Genomic DNA, 18,882 nt, shown 5'->3' on the forward strand with positions numbered 1-18,882 from the left:
GTTGTTTTCCTTCCCTCCATACTATGATGCCTATAATTTCCAAATATTTATTTTAAATTTTGAATTTAACTTTAAAATCTGACAAATATTTAGTCTTTTGTGATAATATAAGTTCGATAATCATGACTATGCCATACCAAACTGTTCATGCATGAATGGCAGATCTGGTAGGAATTCAGTTGCTTTCAATAAATAATATATTCTTACATATGGTCATTACTTATATATGCTCCAAGCGTTCTGAAGTGTTCGATAGTGAAGTGGATAGGTCTTGGACTCCACTTATATGAAGTATCTAAAGTAGTCAAACCCATAGAAACAGAAAGTAGAATGGTGGCTGCCAGTGGCTGGGGGAGGCGGAAAGAAGGAATTACTGTTCAATAGGTATAAAGTTTTAGTTATGCAAGACAAAAAGTTTCTAGAGATCAGCCGTACAACATTGTGCTTACAATTAAAAAAACTGTACTCTGTAATCTACACCTAAAAATTTAATAGGTTAGATATCATGATATGTGGGTTTTTCTTAGCACAGTAAAACAAAACTGCATTTGCTTCCTTAGTAAGTGATTTTGTTGGTGCTAATGTCCAACAAAATCCAAGAGAGAAGAGAACACGCCACTTCTGGTAAAGCAGGCTTTTTTCACAAGCTATCTCAAAGTTAGGTGAGACAAACTTTGGGGAGCGTTGATTTAGTCCTTGCTTTTCAGAGCATGGCCCTTGACAGGTGGCATAGCTGTCACCTGAGAGCTTGTTAGAAATGCAAAATCTCAGTGCCCAATCCAATCTATTAAAACAGATTCTGCATTTTAGCAATATCCTCAGAGGCACGTTGTATTTTGAGAAACACTGAACTAGGCCACATCACAAGAGTTGCAACTAAATCTGGGCTTATTATTTTATTTTCATTGGTACTACCTGCTTTACTGAACCCACGAGTGCATCAAAAAACACGTGGTACCACTTAAGGGTATAAGGGAGCATTTGATTTAGAAACATCATAATTCACTGGAAAACAACTGTCACTTGTTTCTCTTACAAACATTTTACAAGATTTGTAAATAATTAAAAGTAAGCCTGTGCTTATACTTATATATCTATAGTTTTATTTCACTATGCCATTCTATTTGGGTTGTATTCCATTTAGTACATTAACACTTGTAGCTGTTTGAAATTACTTTTATTTTTACTCCAAGGGAAGCTTGGAATAAGAAATATCATGATTCAATTATTAATGGTTAATGGTCACACAGAAAATGGGACCTTGTGCTTGTAGTAGGAATAGATAATGCTTATCAAGCGGGGGAGTGTGAAGGGAGGACGAAGTACGGGGCAATCAGAACTTAGAAAGGTACTCAGATATTTTAATTCCATTATGACCCTTATTTATTGGTTAACACTTTAGGGAAAACCACTTTTAAAATTATGTAATTTTAATTTTAGGAAAGACTATAAAATCAAAAGCCTCTATACCTTACCTGAGACGGAAACACCAAATGTTTCTATTAAATAGAAATACCAAATTTTCCATAATATCCTCTTTTATTTCAGATTGTTTATATTGATATAAACTTTCTCATTAGCTGCTCATTTCTCAAATTAAAAATAAATTAGAATTGCTCTGACATTAGCAAAGGTGGATAATTACTTGTGGAGTCAGAAATGATCGACTTTGCAGAGGAGCTAAGGAATCTAAGAATTAACAATGTGACAGCTTTGTTTTATTAGTAATGAAAATGACTTTAAAAACACAAGGTTTAATTTACTAATAATCAATCTTCGAGCCAGTAAATCTCTGTTTCTATAGATATATATCTTTCAGGTGAGTAGAATTTAGATTTTATCAGAAAAAGCCCTTGTAAATATCTAATAAATATCTTATGTTTATTTATTATACCTCTCTCTATGCCCTAATAATGAAAAACAAGTATCAAATTAACGAGCTGGCTTCCATTTCTACTGCAGTGTTAAATTTGTTTATTTCCATCATGGTTTATCACTGATAATGGCTCATAGAATTGTTTCCTTTTGTGAAAGGGAAGATATAAAATTCAAGCATATTCATACTGCAAACATTTTCATTTATACTTCTCAGAATCCAATCTTATACACAACATCTGCAATTGGGTGCTTATACGCCTCTCAAAAGTAACGTATCCAAAACGGAGCTACTGATTACCAACCACAGTCCTGCTCCTCCTGGAATTTTCCCCATAACTGACAATTCCTTTCTTCAAGGTACTCAGGACCAATAATTTATAATTATCATTGACTCTTCTCTTTTCCTCACATTCCACATCTAATCCACAAGAAGACTTACTGTGATTGCCTTCAAAATATCTATAGAATTCAACTACAACTCGCCATCTTGTTAGATTACTACCCTGATCTAACCCATAATGAGGTGTGAATAATGACAGTAGCCTCCTCACTGTCTCCCCATTTCAACACTGGCTTCTACCATCTTTATTCAACACAGCATCCTGACTGATCCTGTTAATGTAGAAATAAGATTCTATCACATCTTGGCTCCAAGGCTCAGATTAAGAGGCAGTCTTTGCAGGGACCAAAGTGTTCACATACCGTCTATTCTCCTATTAAGTCTTCAAGTTAAGCTCTTACCAGAGTCCTCTCATTCATTCCATTAAAGCGACACTGGCCTTGTTTTTTCTTGAACATTCTATGCAAGTTCCATTCAAGTCTTGCGGGTTCTTCTTTCTACAACACACTGCCTGCCCCCAGATATCTGTAAGGCTCACACCTTCACCTATTCAAGCCTTATCAGAGAGGCCTTTCTCTAAATAAAATAGAAACCACTAACCCTCAATAGAAACAATCCATAATCTCCTAAATTAGCTTTACTTTTTTCATTTAATATATTATAAATGTATTTGTTCAATTAGTTTGTCTCCCCTACCCAAAGCTAAGCTCCATAAAGGCAGGAAATCAGTCTGTTTAATCTCTGCTGTATCCCACTGATTAATAGGAATAGACATGTATTAGGTGATCAATTAATACCTTTTGAATAAATAAATGTTTCTTGTCAAGTACATACCAAATAATAAAAATGAGGTTAGTAATGTACACTGTAAGAGCTTGGGTTTTGGAGTCATGCAGAACTGCTTTTAAATCTGGTATTATCCTATGCTAGTTTTATGATATTGGATAAAGTATTTAACCTCCTTAAGGTTAATTTTTCCCATCTGTAAAATGAGAACAAATACTAGTGTCTACAGGATAGCATTATTGCGCAGATTAAAGGAGATAATATATAAAGAACATTAACTTAGCACATACTTAAAGTAACGTTAATTATTAGTAGTAGTTATAACTGTTATATGCAAGATCCTGTGAAAAGATCCTCGTGCAATTTTCTTCATATGCATTTTAATTATTTTTCCTAAAACACCCATGGTTTTATAGAACAAAGTTGTTTAAATTAAAATATAAATTGTATATCACTCTAACTCATTTTAACTGTTTAGATAACTGTAATTTAGTCATTGATTCATTTACTATCATTCCTGTCTTTTAAAAAAGTTTTGAAATTCCCTAATGTGTCTGGCCTTGTGACAGATACTAGGGGTGCTGTAAACATATATCAAATTCAAGAAGTTCATCGTGTAATAAGGACAGAACATGTAGAGAGATAACTATGATACAACGGACAATATGACAAAGTGCAGAGAAATGCAGCTAGAATTTGTAAGACTGTCTCTGGCTGAGAATTCATTCATTCAACAAATACATGAAATGCTACATGTGCTGAGCACAGATCTAGGAACACACAGGTGAGCAAAATAAAACAAATGTAGAACTGGGATGTTTTCCTTTACTCAGCTATTCAACATTATTGAGTGGCCTACTGTATGCCAGGCAGACACTGAGGATGGAAGGAAAAATGAAGAGAAATGACACTGATCTCATGGAGAAGGTCATATTTGAATTAAACTTGAAGGTCAAGTAGCACTGAGGAAAGTGGAGAGGACATGCTAGGGCGGAATGAAGTATCTCCAAGGGCAGAACAAGAACTAGGTAGAGTTTTCTGGAAAGTAAATAGTGTGATATGGAGATATGGCCAAATTATATCAAGTTCAGTATCAAAGTATATGTATTTTGCTTGATTTGTTTGCTCCTGGTGATGAAGCAAGAGAGGAAATTGATTTAGTAAAATGTATGGAATGGACTAATGTCCATTGGAAAATACCAAAATGGAAAGACTAGTTTGAAGATTGTTGGAATAGCCCTGGGTAATATATAATAAGGGCCTGTAAAATAAAATGGACTTTTACAGGATAGAATGAAATACTATATTTGAAAGATAATTACAAAATTATATAAGTCAGAATTATCTGACAATTCAAATAATCAATTGCCATTGAATGTGTTATTTCTTCAGACATGGAAAGAAAAACAGGGAGACATTTCTTTAATTTTTCTCTAATATTTTGTTTAAATTTATTAATTTTACAGGAGAACTAAGTTTATTTGTATATGATCCTAGATTAAGAAATATAAGTATGGGGGCTTCCCTGGTGGCGCAGTGGTTGAGAGTCTGCCTGCCGGTGCGGGAAACACGGGTTCGAGCCCTGGTCTGGGAAGATCCCACATGCCGCGGAGCAACTGGGCCCGTGAGCCACAACTACTGAGCCTGCGCGTCTGGAGCCTGTGCTCCGCAACAAGAGAGGCCGCAATAGTGAGAGGCCCGCGCACCGCGATGAAGAGTGGCCCCCGCTTGCCACAACTAGAGAAAGCCCTCGCATAGAAACAAAGACCCAACACAGCCATAAATAAATAAATAAATAAAATTTAAAAAAAAAGAAATATAAGTATGAATATTTAAATAGAAATATACATATTTCAATAGAAATATTATATAACTATAAATATTTCAATATAAATATTTATATTTATATAACTACATTGTATAAACTATATTATATAATTATATTATATAAATATTTATATAACTATAAATACTTCAATAGTCAATTTTGATAATATTTGATAATATTTCCATGGGTGGAAAAAATAAATCTTAAAGAACTAAGGCTGCTGCAATGGAAAAATTATAATTTTCCACTTCTAAATTTTATTCCTGAATCTATTTGAATAGTAAAAGCTGGCTCCATGTATGTTACATTAAAGCATCATGCATTGCGAATGAGTCAATTAAGCCAGGACCTGTGGGTTTCTTACGTCATATGTCATAACTCTCTCTAGAATATATATTTATTTATGATGTCTCCTGTTTAACAACAAATCACAGAAGGAATTTGAATGAGGCCCCATATTTCTGGCACGTAAGGCAGTGATGAGGAAAGAGGAAGGTTCACGGTGGCACCACCCAGAGGAGTGCTACTTCAGACTCCCCACCTCAGCTTCAATCAAAACAATCACAAGACTTAGTTGCACTTATGTCTCATTATCTGTGTGCTGCAGGTTGAGAATAACTGCTGAATAAATTAGCATCAGATCAGAGAGCATGAAATTAAGGACACAAATAAAGTGAGTTGCAACATGGTAAATTAAAAACAAGTTGAAGACTTCCCAAGTTGAACATCAAGAGCTACATTTATTAAGGGGAAATACAGCTTCAATTCAAATAGAAAAAAAAAAAATAAGACAAAGAAGTATTTTAAATATTTACATTTTGCTTTACCTGTATGTGTAACTTCACTGCAGCAACATCAAACAGAATATTTGATGAGAAGATTGGAAATTTAAAGTCTGTATTTTCAACCACAGCCCTGTTTTTTAGACTAGACTTTACAGAATTTAAATATGATCATTTGCTGATAATGGCATTTGCTTCTTAAAATAAAGGTCTCAAGTGCATATAAAATGGTATATGACAAATTTAGTTGTTTTACTATGAGAAGTGTAGTTGTCTTATATTGCACAGTCAGGACCCATTCACATAAAACAAATTCTGTAATAAATTAGAGATCTATAAAAGTAGGTGACTATTGCCTCTAATAATTTTGGGATCTTGTCTCCTAATATCTGATGATATTTGATGAATTCACCTAAACAGATTAAAATAAATACTACTATAACTACCTGCAATTTTGTTCACATACACACAAATATATCTTAATTTAATCTGCATAAAAATTTTAAAGGTAGGTATGATTTTTTTCTTTTTCTGTGACATTGAGGCTCAGAGTGCTTAACTAAAGTGACCATAGATTGGTTTTAGGTTTAAGTGTAATGGGTTTACATAAATATTTAGGACATCATCTGTTTCTTCAAGGAGCAGACTTTTTTAGCTAGGGAGCTAAAAATATATGCAGAGGAGACAAAATTAAATGAAAAATTTGAATAAGAGTTTTGGACAAAGGAAGGAACATTACTGACAGTTGCAAAAATCCTTATATAGGTACAGTGTTTGAAAGAAGGAGCCATTATTTCAGGGTTAAGTGATGAGGAATTATTTCATGGAGGTGATAGAATTTGAATAAGATTTTGAAGGAATTGAAAAGGTAGTTAAGTTTCAGAGAAAGAGGCAAGGTAGGCAGGGGAACATATCAATTAAAATGGATTAGGAATGAAATGGATATGGAGGAGTTCAGAGCACAGGAAGAGAAATAAATGGAAAAGTAATAACCATGTGTTTATTAATTACCTACTCTGTGTCATGCCCATTTAAACTTTACCTGTATTAATTCATGTCACCTTCACAAAATCACTGAGGCATTCTTACCCCATGTCATTAGTGAGGAAACTAAGGTTCTGAATGTATAACCAACTTGTGCAAAGTCACATAGTTTATGGTAGAAGCAAAATGAAAATTGGTGGCTAGAGCCATAGCCCATGTTCTTGACCATTATGCAGTACTGTTTTCCATGATCATAATAGTGATCTGGCACTCTCCTACACATTACAGCTTAACTCATTACAGGATGGATTGGCTGTCTACATATAGGCATTAGTTTTACATATACCCTGGGTAAGAGGAAGTCATGGTCCTAGTTTATTTGAGGAAGTGAAACTTAGCAGTCATATTATGGATGAAAAGAAGACATGAAATATATCAAATATTTTGCATCCTATTATTACTATGACTATCATTAAGAAGTATGTTTTATATTAGATAATACATTTCCTGCATAGGAAATAATTTTACTCAATCACTGTTATAATTCTTGTTCCCACAGTATCTAGCCCAGCACATGCTATCACTAATGTCCTTTCAAAGTCCTTCCCCTCAGATAGAGTATAGTCCCGTTCAAATTCTGATTTCATTTTATTGTACCTGTGACCATCTCCCTCACATCATATTCTTACTTAAAATATTCCTCCCCATTCATCATAGGGCATGATTTTGTAAAATATTTTAATTTATTTTATTCCTTCAAAAAAATATGTATTTTCTTTGTCTCTCACCTGCGTCGTGTCCCTGCCTCTTACCTATTTTTAGGCATGTACTCAACTGGGGGAAAGAAACACATCTAAGTTTTTTTTTGTTTTTTTTTAATAGATCTTTATTGGAGTATAATTGCTTCACAGTACTGTGTTGGTTTCTGTTGTACAACAAAGTGAATCAGCCATATACATACCTATGGGCAGAGGACCTAAATAGACATTTCACAAAAGAAGACATACAGATGGCTAAGAGGTACATGAAAAGTAACACATCCAAGTCTGAAGAAACCCACATGGCTGCAGGTAATTTTATTCCTATGTTACATTCCCCTATGGGCATTCTTACTGGAGATGTGTATCTCTTTGAGACATGGAGAAAAACAATCTCCCAGCAATACAGGCTGATTCAAAAGTTCTGCCAATCATCAACATGATAATTTTAGCTAAGGTATTTTTCTTCTGTGTTCTCATCTGTGACCTACTGTGAATGAATCATGATTTGGGAATTAACTGGTTATAAATCAGTAAATTTTTTTGTTGTTGTTTCTTTTGTTCCTCTTTATTTCGAAAAAGTTTTTATTGTTGTTGTTTTTGTTTTGTTTTCCATATTTAAAAGCTAAATGGCATAAATGGATATCCAATCAATTGAAATTACTTCATAGGTTGAGAACGTTTATTGAACATACTTTGCTGCTATGCACATTTGGCATATATAACTTAAAACTTGATTAACAGCAAATGGAAGTTGAACCAGTGCTTGAAAAAAGTCTAAAGCGTGTTCCTTGCCAAATGTTTCAGATGATTTTACAAAGTGGTATGAAGTGTATGAGGTATAAAGGAAGGAAAGAGGATACATAGGAATGGCGAAGAAAAAATGGATTAAAAGAAAATAAAGGCCTCAGTTATGTGTCACATAAATACTTTATTGAGTGACTGAAGAATTATTTGAAATCCTTATATTGGGAAGCTCAACACATAACCACATTTACAAGACACTAACAAGAATCTGAGAGATGTGAAATTCCAGATATATCTGAGTAAAAACAGGATTTGCTTTAACAAAATAATTAGTCTCAAGGAACTTTCCCAGTCTTCTGAGGCAATTGCTTTCCTTAGAACTATTAAAATATCTCAATGAAAAAAATCAATAAAAGAAATACATCTGGCTATAAAAAAACCACTTAAAAGGTGGCGGGCATCTATGGTTACAGTAATCCTATTAAATGTTAAACTTCAATGCCTCAATCAAAACTTTGAAGTTAATATTTCATTAGGATAAAAAGTGAAAGAGCCAAGAGGAAAAAAAATTGATACTTTTACTGCTCCTTTTATCTGGATACATTTTCTCTGGTGCTGAATTCATAGTAAGTGAGTTAACACAAATATTTCAAATAATAAATAGAAATTCGGGTTCACTGAAGATCAGCTTTGACAAGAATCTACTAAAATATAGGACAAATACTATTAATATTAGGGAAATTGTTAATCACATTATTATGGCCAGTTTTCTCTCTATCCTGAAATTAATAATAATCTAATAGAAGAAATTCAGATATTTATGATCACACACACATGCATAATTTGCCATTGTACTTACTTTTGGTCACAACACCTTCTAAGTGAATGATGTTAGGATGGTCAAACTGCCCCATGATACTTGCTTCACCCAGGAAATCTCTGCGTTGCTTTTCAGTATAGCCTACTTTAAGGGTTTTAATTGCCACAGGTAATTCTCTTTTTCCTGGAAGTTTCAAACGTCCACTACAAACTTCACCAAATTCACCTTGTGATAAAGATGTAGAAAACACAGAAACTCATTACAAATCCCTACTCTAACAGTAGTCTAAAATTCTCTTAGAATAGTAAGGTTTAGATAGAACAGAGTTGAAGGGGAGTCCAACTTCCTTATCTATGTTAAAAGAAATTAATGGTGCATTGGGAAAAATCATTTACACGTGATCGTAAGACACATTGGGGGCTATTAGTTTCATCTCTCTCACCTACAGAAACCTTAATGGAAACATTAGAAAGAAACTAAAAGCAACTGACTGAAAATCACTTCCTTCTTCCTTTCTTTCTACTCTAGCAGTGACACTAATGAGAAGAGAAAAAAGAAAAGGGCCATAGCAGGACAAAAAGGAAACAGTCTTAAGGAAGAGATGATTCATAAGTAGAATAATTGGGCACTTGAATTTTGTAAATACTTTTGGGTATTAAAAATTATATATATTATATATGAAATATAATAAACAGTAGATGGTGAAAAACACTATGTTTGAATATACATTTGTGCTGGTTTGTTTTTTTTCATAAACCAAACATTTGCTGGTTTAAGTATGAGCTAGGCAGAAGGTAATATTAAAATATGATCAATTATATACCACCTTGAAAGCAAGTCAATTACAAAAGATTAAAAACATTCTGAGTTAGATCAGGACATTGACATATTACATTTTATAATATAAACATAAGTTAAAAGTCTGAGTTAAACACACCGTCTTACCCGCTCCAATAACTCTTTCAATGGTGATGCATGAAGCCTCTATCTCCTTGGCGAATTCATGGACAGCTTGATTGGGATCCTCATAGGTGTGTGGATCAATATAAGTTCTTACTCCTGGCAGTTTAACTGTAAAAATAAATGGGCATTACAATCGAAGTGCTTGGGATGGATGAGTGAAATTATAAACGTTATTAATGTACAACTATGGCTTAAATCCCCAATTCCTAGAAGTGACAGAGCTGCAAGGACAGACCCTCTCCTGAATTATAGGAGTCATTTGTACAGCTATCTCATTTTTATAATTTTAGAAATCTGGATTGTTGGCATGCACAAGAAGAAGTGCATATGTGACGACGTATTTGAGTAAGGACATCTTTCAACACTAATGTTCAGGAATCAGTCTCTGAGACAAACTAAGACACTTTTATTTACTAAACTGGACAATGAAATGTTACTGGTTTAGTTGTTGGTTTGTTTTCTTATGCTTTCCTTAAAATCTTATCACAGATGATTAGTTTAGGTTTTACAAAAATAATTTAAAATAACTTTTCTGGTGCTTTGGTCCTATAAGACTGACAAAGAAGTCAAGAAGAAAAGAGAAATTCACTCTACTGTTGCTGCAGGGCATTATGCAAGTCTCTTATGCTCTATGAGCCTCAGTTTCATCACATTTTAAAGGCTACCGATATTACCCTCACAGTATTTTTTGACGATAAATAACATTAAATAATATAGGACTGTGAAAATGGACTCAAAAGTGCTTTGCAGCATGAATTATGGCTTTCATGATTTTGACTTTCATGGTCATGGCAGAGTGACAAAAACAAAAAAAATTCTTTTTGTCATTTACTTGGCAAATCAACTCACACTGTACTATTTATTAAAAAATGAACATATTAAAATAATAATAAAATTAGAACCCATTTAGGCAGATTTTTAAAGCTCATTATTAAAACTTGATTTTCTGCATTTCTTAAAAGTGTAGTCTTTTTCAAGTCATTTGAACCAAGGTTGCTGCTACAGGATGTGCTCAGGGAAATTCCTACCAAAATGTTAGAAAAAGAAGAAGAAATTTATTCATTTAATCTGGTGGTGTTATTTAATGACATATTTCTACTGACTGTTGCTAGGAATTAGAATTGGCCTGGAAATTTGGTTTGAAATATAATAGCTTCTTATATTAAGCAAAAAGTTTTTATTTTAATGATTGTAATGAAAGTATGCTTTAAAGAATTGAAAAAACCATCCAGCTGTTGCCTAGGGTCAGCTGGCAACACCACAAGCCCATACGCTTTAGAGGAATGTAACAAAACACTTACACTTTTTATCCCAATATTTTTGGTCAGTTATTACAAATCTCTAGCCTGAAAAGAAGCCAAAATCACAATAAAGTGTCCCCTACTTTGTTTTATTTTGATTTTTTTTACAGTTTGCTTACTGTGCCCATTATGAAAATGCATCTTTTCCTCTTCTGGATCTTGTTTTGCTTTGCTGTAACCACACCGCCTGGAACAGAGTAAGCTACGATTAGCCACATCTCCAAGTGGTGCATCACGTCAAGCCCAGAAGCACGCAACACAATTGAAATGATTGCAACCTTAAGTGATTTTCACACCAGCAGTATGAAATAACACCAATACTCTTTTGTATGAATCGTATTTCCCCAGCTAGTGTCCCTCACTCTTGCCCAGATTTCACTGAGATGTCTGAAGCTCTCCAAACCTATTTTTAAACATGACTTCACCATATACCATACACCAGACATTTCTCTGTTCCCTTCTTCTTTTACTGTTTTTTGCCACCTCAGAGGCCCCTGCCTTTTCTCAGGATGAACTGTCCCAAATACGTCTCTGATTCAAAAGTCTCCTCCTTTCAGCACCTTACTCCATTATTCTGTTTTATTTATTTCTCTTGTTTTGGAGTCTTTAGTGTCTCCACTGGTCTCCTGTCAATCTATCCATTTCCATCAATTTAATTAATACCTCTATCCCTCTGGTTTTATTCTTTTGAGAGTTATACTCTTATTCCCTGTGGATTTATTTTCTAGGGATATTCCACTGGCATTCAAACTCAATAGATCTGAAAAAGAGAAGAGTATCTTTCTCTTTACTTTCAATCTTGATCTGCTGCCTTCTTTTCCTCTTAATAACATTTTCATGGTTTTGGTACCTTAAGATCAAAGCCCTGTTCTCGTGGACCTCACAACAAATTAGTTGCCAAATCCCAAGCATTATATAACATAAAAGTCTTATGATCCACCTCTTCCATTTCACTAGCTCTACCTCTTCTTCAATTAAGGTCTTGCTGTTTTTCATTTGGATTACTATCAGTGCCTCTGAACTGATGCCCCTGCATTCTATAACTGCTTTCCTAAACTATACTAGACATGGCTGTAGCCAAATTACCATAAATAAGGTACTTTTCTATTGTGTTAGCTCTCTTCTGCAAAGTCTTCAATAAAATAATAAGGTAAAGATTCCTAAATGTAGCCCCAATGCACATTTCCCACATCATCTCTGAGATATTTCTCCATGCTTCCATATGTTCCTATATACTGGTTCCTGCACTTAGGATGCTCTTCTTAACAATTTCCAATTATCAAAGTCCAGTTCAATTGTTGCCTTCTTCACATTTCCTTTCCCTAATACCGTGGCTTAATGCAGTCTTGCCCCCTCTGAACCCAGTAGCTTTCTGTATCCCTCTCATGGTGTGACTGCCATTCTACAATGCAACATAGTCATTTGAGAATGTTTTTTGGCTTTCTTGCTATTGTTAGTTTCTTAAATGGCAGCAACTACCATTCATCTATAAATTTCTAAACTGACCTAGCACCTGGCTCAGAGTTGGCCCCAAAAATATTCGTCACATTGATGAATGAATAAATGAATGAGTGGATGATATTCTGGTTGAGTCTACACAAGGACAAGTGTTTGGAGAGAGAATACGCTGATGAATACTAAGGTACGTGAATAACCATATAACGTTAAAACAGCTGACCAAAATAAAAATATCTAAACTACTTTTAGTGAAACTCTCAGGAAGTGAATTTATTATTCACAAGCTCTTATAACAAAATTGAGTTTATTAGAAACAAAATTTCATTTACTTCTGCATAAAGAAAATACAGCCAAAATGTCAGATTGACAAAATATTTTCATTACAAAGTTGACTGAAAACTACTATATGATGTAAATGAAGTGGCCAATTGACATGCACTGAGGACTGTTCCTTGGTTTCATATTCTAAAATGTTTCTTAAATATGTGTATATTTTGATATAAAAATGAAACATTTTATTCTCTTTCTTAGTGTATAATTACATATATTATACAACATAGATAACAAAACCTGTTCTTGTGCCATTTTTGAAAAATTGCAATTATCTTAATTTTATCGTATTAAAGAACTGGCAATTTATTAGTAAAGTACAGCTAGGAAAATTTAAGTAAACTTGAAGTAATATACTTAATACATATAGTGTTCTTGGGTGAAGAAAATTACACAATGAGGAACTGGTGGCTTTTCAAATTTTATTCATAACAATGTAGATGCATTTGTCACTTAAGAGCCCTTAAGACATCTTGAATCACCTCACCACAGTGAAATGGAGAGAAAAAACGAACACATGATATCATCCTGAAATAATAGCTGGTCTATTCAAGCTGACATTTAAGATATTTTAATACATTGTTCATATTTTTTAGATATTACATTATTCTTTCAATCTTTAATGTATGTACCGCTAGAGAGAAGTTATTGATACTGGGTTTTTTTTTTTTTTTACCAATGTTCTAAATACAATTGTGTGAAATCATCCTGAGATTTGTGTTATTTAAATAATACTGACAAAAAACTTTGTTAGAGGAATTCTAAAGATACCTAAAAAGTATACAAGTTCTTGCAGTTTACATTAGAAAACAAAAATCCATTCCACCTTTAACTCTCCTACCTTCAAAAAAAATTAAGCTTTGAAATTATATCCTCAAATAGTCTTTATCATTAAATACGCTTCATGGATATTTAAATTGCATGCAAATGCCTCATATGAAAATGGAAATAAAACTTTGGATCTCATCTAAAAAATAATTTGGGAATACCATGGGGAGGAGTTATTAACATTTTAATACCTAGGGTGAGAGTCAGGAGGGCAATAAGAAGGAGTTATTTTTGACTACAGGCATCTCAAGACTTCTATAACATAATACGGCTGCATGTCACATTAACATAAAAAATTAAGTTCTGGAACACCCCAAAGCAACATTAAAACAAACCTCAACAAGATACAGCAAGTAGAAGTGCAGCTGGCAGAGACTGGCACTCAAGCAGTGGTTCAGCCTTGGTAACAAAGCATTGCAGGGAGTGGGTTCATTCAGTATCATCTTCTGTACCTTGTCCAGATGCATCATTTTAACTCAGCATACACTAGAGTCAATAAATATGCCATTCTGTACATCAATTACAACTCCTATCTTCTAGAACCGATTTTTTTTTCAAATGGAAAAGAAACAGTTTCTTCATTTTGCTTCAGTCACAATTTTAATGAACTTCGATATCATTTTACTAAAAACAACTGTAGTGCAATTAGAGGAATCATCTTCTAGCCATTTATACTTATTTTCTTCTAGAAAACAATGTTATTTTATTTTTTAGTAGTAGAGGTGGGCATGAGAAATCATATTAAATGTAAGCATAATTCATCTTCATAAATGAATATTTATTAAAAGGTACAGGAGTGATGCTTCCTATATAAGTGACTTCATGGGTAATTTAGAAATCAATCTATTTTCCCCCATTTCTATCCTAAGGATTTGAATAACACAGCCTTGATAATATTAATGCAGATCTTCAAAACTTGGCCTAAGCACAACATCTAAATTTGGATATTTGAAATTTCTGTAAGACATGAAATAGTAAACAATAATCTTTATGAATGGACGGACGTGCCAATGAGTAATTTAGTTCTTGGATGTAAATTAAAGATTTGATAATAAATTAGTGGTATGAATGTCAAGCCCTCCAGAGTACCAAGTGAAGCACAGAATCAGAACTTTACTAAATGACACCATTATGGACAATGAGGAAAGATGAGTGAATGAAAGAGCAAAAGGAGATTGTAGATCCTTACTCCACAATAACCTGCACAAAATCTGATTTTTCCATTGCTTTAGCCTATGGAAATAAACACTGAATAAACACTTTTTTCCCCTTAATTCTAAATAAGGTGGGGAGAGGGGAATGGTGAAAGAAGGAATGGTTTTGCATTTTGATGTCTTTGAAAGAGCGAGCATATGCAGTGCCTGGCTCAGAAATGGACGTGCCTATAACTGTTCCTCTATTATCCAGATGGATTAAGAGATGCTTTACCATACTTTAAAGCAAAAATATTCAAAAGGCAACGTTGGAGCAAACATTAGAGTCAATATGTGTTGCTTATGGAAAAAAAAAGTTCCTTGTATTGTAGCCTCTTTTAAAAACACATTTCTCCATATATGCACACTCTCTTGTTCTGACATAACGACCTCAACCACCGCAAAATGTTGTGTTTAAGAATTTTGTGCTGGAATCTTGAAAAAAATAAGTTACAGTTTTTTTGGGAATAGTTTGACCTTTCCACTTCAAGAGTCTCTCCAACTGTAAAGTAGTGTTATTAAAACCTCAGTTAACTCAGCCCCCATAAAATAAAGAAGCATATGAAGATTAGCTTATTTGTATATCTAATAAATACTGAAAATAGATTGTTTTATTTTACAGGACCACATTCTTCAATAAGAATGTGAGTGCAAATGCAGAAAAATGGGACATTGGATATATAGGCTGTCTTGCTAGCATTTGTATACTAGGGTACTGGATTTTGAGTTCCTTACAGAGAGATGTAAGTTACACAAAAAATGCAACTGATTTATTATTATTTACTGAAAATTCTCAGACATACTTCTCAAAGAAAATGTACATGTTTTTGAAAACATGCTTTCCTTGGATAGCGGAATGGAGTGATGATTATACTACACAAAATGAGGGCACAGCTTGCTGTGTTCCCATCTCACATTCTTCCAAGGATACTAACCACCCTATGATTAATGGCAATGTGAGAAGCTAGCTTATTTCTTATTTTATGCCTTATATATCAGTTTTTAATTTCTATATTATAAAAGACAAAGGAAAAAAAACCTTAGAAATAACACTTCCAAAATAATGTAGTACATATGAATTTGTAAAGTTTTTCATTAATAACTTCTTCAAATCCTTTTAGAATTAGCAATAAGAGAAAGACATGAATAATTTGAAATACTTCAGAAAACTCAAAGATGAATTATAAACTCTTCATTACTGAGTTAAAATTTAATTACCTTAGAATTTTGATATAAAAACACATTTCATAAAGTATGACATGTAATTATTGTGTCTCCCTGTTTTCAACAAATTTTGTTCTAATGTGAGAGTAAGTAATTTCCTACTAATTTTTAAAATAGTTCATGGATGTGACCATTGGATTTCTCAATTAGAGTAGTCCCACTTAATATCTCCTATGGTCTGAAGTTCCACAGGTATTACAAAAAAGGATTTGGGAGCAGTTCATAGCAAGCCCTCAGTTGGAATTTAATATATTATCTCTCTATACTGTGGGCAAGCCTCACATCTGCCTGCCAACAGCACTTTAAATGGCGGTCTAGAATTATAAGGATGATTTTATTCTCTATGTCTTTTGCCTAACTCTATAAAATGGAATAGCACTTCCACATACCTCCCCGACAGAAATCTGTTGAAGATGAGTGAAATAATCCGTTAAGTATGTAAAAATAAAACTTTGCTTACTTCAAATTTCAAGAAACTTTCAGTTAATGAATTAACTTTCAGTTAGTTCATTGAAAAATTAAGGTAATAATTAATGTTTCAATGTAATCCACAATCATTTTGGTCAGAGAAATATGTTTTGTTTTTGTTTTATTCTCTGAATTATGAGAGAAGTTAGAGTTTATCCCTTGTGCTTCCGATTTTAAATAGTATTTAAAATAAATAATAATAATTTCTAAAAAAATGAGGTTGATTTTCTAAAAATCACAGAGTAGGTAAATGAACAAAATAAGAATTTAATATCTCTATTTTCAGAATAGTGAACTCCATTTTACTTGCCACATGAATCCCTCAGAAGAAGTAGTAAGGGATATAAAAACACTGGAAAGCTTGACAACTGATGAATGAAGGAAATAATCTAACATATGTTTGAATTTAAGAAATTCAAGAAAAAGCTACTTTGGGACTATGGGAAATTTCAGAAGCACTTATAATAAACATTATGTTATAAATATATATTGGTTCCTGTAAACATAAAAAAAATGAATATCAAGGGGTAAATAGTAATGTTATTTTAGAAATTGCACGTATTAATATCTTATTTACATTGAATTCAATCAATTCAACACTGGATGATTGTAAAAATGGATGGGGTGAGGGTGGGAGGAATGAAAAAATGACTAGAGTCTCAAGCCAGCTGTGATGGTATGAAGTCAAAGATCACAGATAAAAAAATATTCCTGCTAAAAATGTAGGCCGTCTTGGGGATAGGGTGCCTAAAATCTAGGCGTCTGGGTTTCATTAAGACATATTACAGAAATATCTTCCATCACTGGGTAGATTTCCATCAAAGCAGGAAGAATATTTTTAAAATTAACATTATGCATATGGGTAAAGATTTCACAACAAAGTAGGCAACTAGAGTGATGAAAAATAATTTGAGATCAAAGATAACAACATGTAATTACCAATTTCATCTTATAAATGGCACACCAGGCATTTGAAAAATAATGGAGTATGGTTTCCTGGTGGGAACTTTGAGAGTAAAACTCAGAACTCCATAGCCCTGCAGAAGATTTAATGTAGTTGAATTGCAGAACAAAGGATCTAGAGCAATGGTTTTGAAATTATGTTTTTCAGACCCTGAGATTTCCACAAGGTATATTAAGGTACTTCTAAAAGCCAGTATATTTACAATGGGCAATTTTAATGTATATGTGTTGCATTATATTAAGGTCAAAACCAATCACACATATTCATGAGTGGTCTTTCAAGAAATGAAAAACTATGATATTCCAAAATCTCAAAATGTCTATCTAACCTCTGCTCTGTAATTGTAAATATGTCTGTTCACAAATTATCACAGAATGTTCCTTGGAAATTATTTATGTGGTAATTGACAAATGCTGATATGATTATACATACAAAATTAGGTGACAAGATTTTAGGTCAAGATTTCTTAGTATTTTACTGATTGTAGTAGGAAAATTCTCAGCCCTTAATTTCCACTACCTAAGGTTTTGTTTTGTTTTTTATTTTTCTCCCCAATGCTTTAATCTAAACAAATAGTATCTTTAACTGAAACCTCATAGTGACTAGAAATTGTAAAATGGAAGTTGAGAAAGCAGAGCAATAAAAACATATTTAGCTTCCATTCTTCCCAACTAATAATTTTGAACAACTTTCTTGCTGTGTAGTTTATGTTAAGCTCAATTAAAGTTTGTTTCTTTTGCTTTATTTTGTTTTGTTTTACTAAGAATGCATTAAAAAAATTCTGGCTTTTCCATAAATCTTTGCACACAAATTGTTAGCATTTTATTGGGTACCGAAGCACATTTCTGGCTAAATAATTGGTTTTTTGTGTACACACACACACACACACACAAATACACATGCACACACACAAACACACTCATTGAATAATTGCTGACATTATTTGAAGAAAGATGTTAGAAAAAAAATTGTTTTCTTAGGTTTCCTGGTGTGTGATTTGTGAAGAAAATGTTCCACCTTCCCTCTTTTCCTCTTTTCTTTTATTTCTTCACTTTATAAACTCCCTGAAGTCAACTACACAGTAGAAAGAGATACCATTTTTTTAAAAAAATCAAGCAATTTAAATCCAGCTAAAGTTCGTTTTCATCAATACTTTCTAAGTCATGGCTTTATAAATGTTCATACACCCATATCTTTGAGGTTTAGTTCAAGGTATGTCTGGATGTCATT

At 33.1% G+C, this 18,882-nt stretch overlaps 1 protein-coding gene across 5 annotated transcripts in view; it reads right to left on the reverse strand.

Annotated features, from left to right (window-relative positions):
- Positions 1 to 18,882, reverse strand: part of EPHA5 (EPH receptor A5) — a 336,719-nt gene that overhangs the window by 39,331 nt on the left and 278,506 nt on the right. For 4 of the 5 annotated variants that reach the window (XM_061191418.1, XM_061191415.1, XM_061191417.1 and 1 more), the window contains 3 exons: positions 11,307 to 11,374; positions 9,869 to 9,994; positions 8,963 to 9,148 (listed from right to left, as the gene is read on the reverse strand). In XM_061191418.1, coding sequence (XP_061047401.1) covers positions 8,963 to 9,148; positions 9,869 to 9,994; positions 11,307 to 11,374 — 380 coding nt within the window. Of the gene's footprint in view, positions 1 to 5,659; positions 5,672 to 8,962; positions 9,149 to 9,868; positions 9,995 to 11,306; positions 11,375 to 18,882 lie in introns of all 5 variants that reach the window. The other variant, XM_061191416.1, reaches the window with a different exon arrangement.

Source organism: Eubalaena glacialis, chromosome 5 (genome assembly GCF_028564815.1).
Source record: "Eubalaena glacialis isolate mEubGla1 chromosome 5, mEubGla1.1.hap2.+ XY, whole genome shotgun sequence".
Taxonomy (NCBI): domain Eukaryota; kingdom Metazoa; phylum Chordata; class Mammalia; order Artiodactyla; family Balaenidae; genus Eubalaena; species Eubalaena glacialis.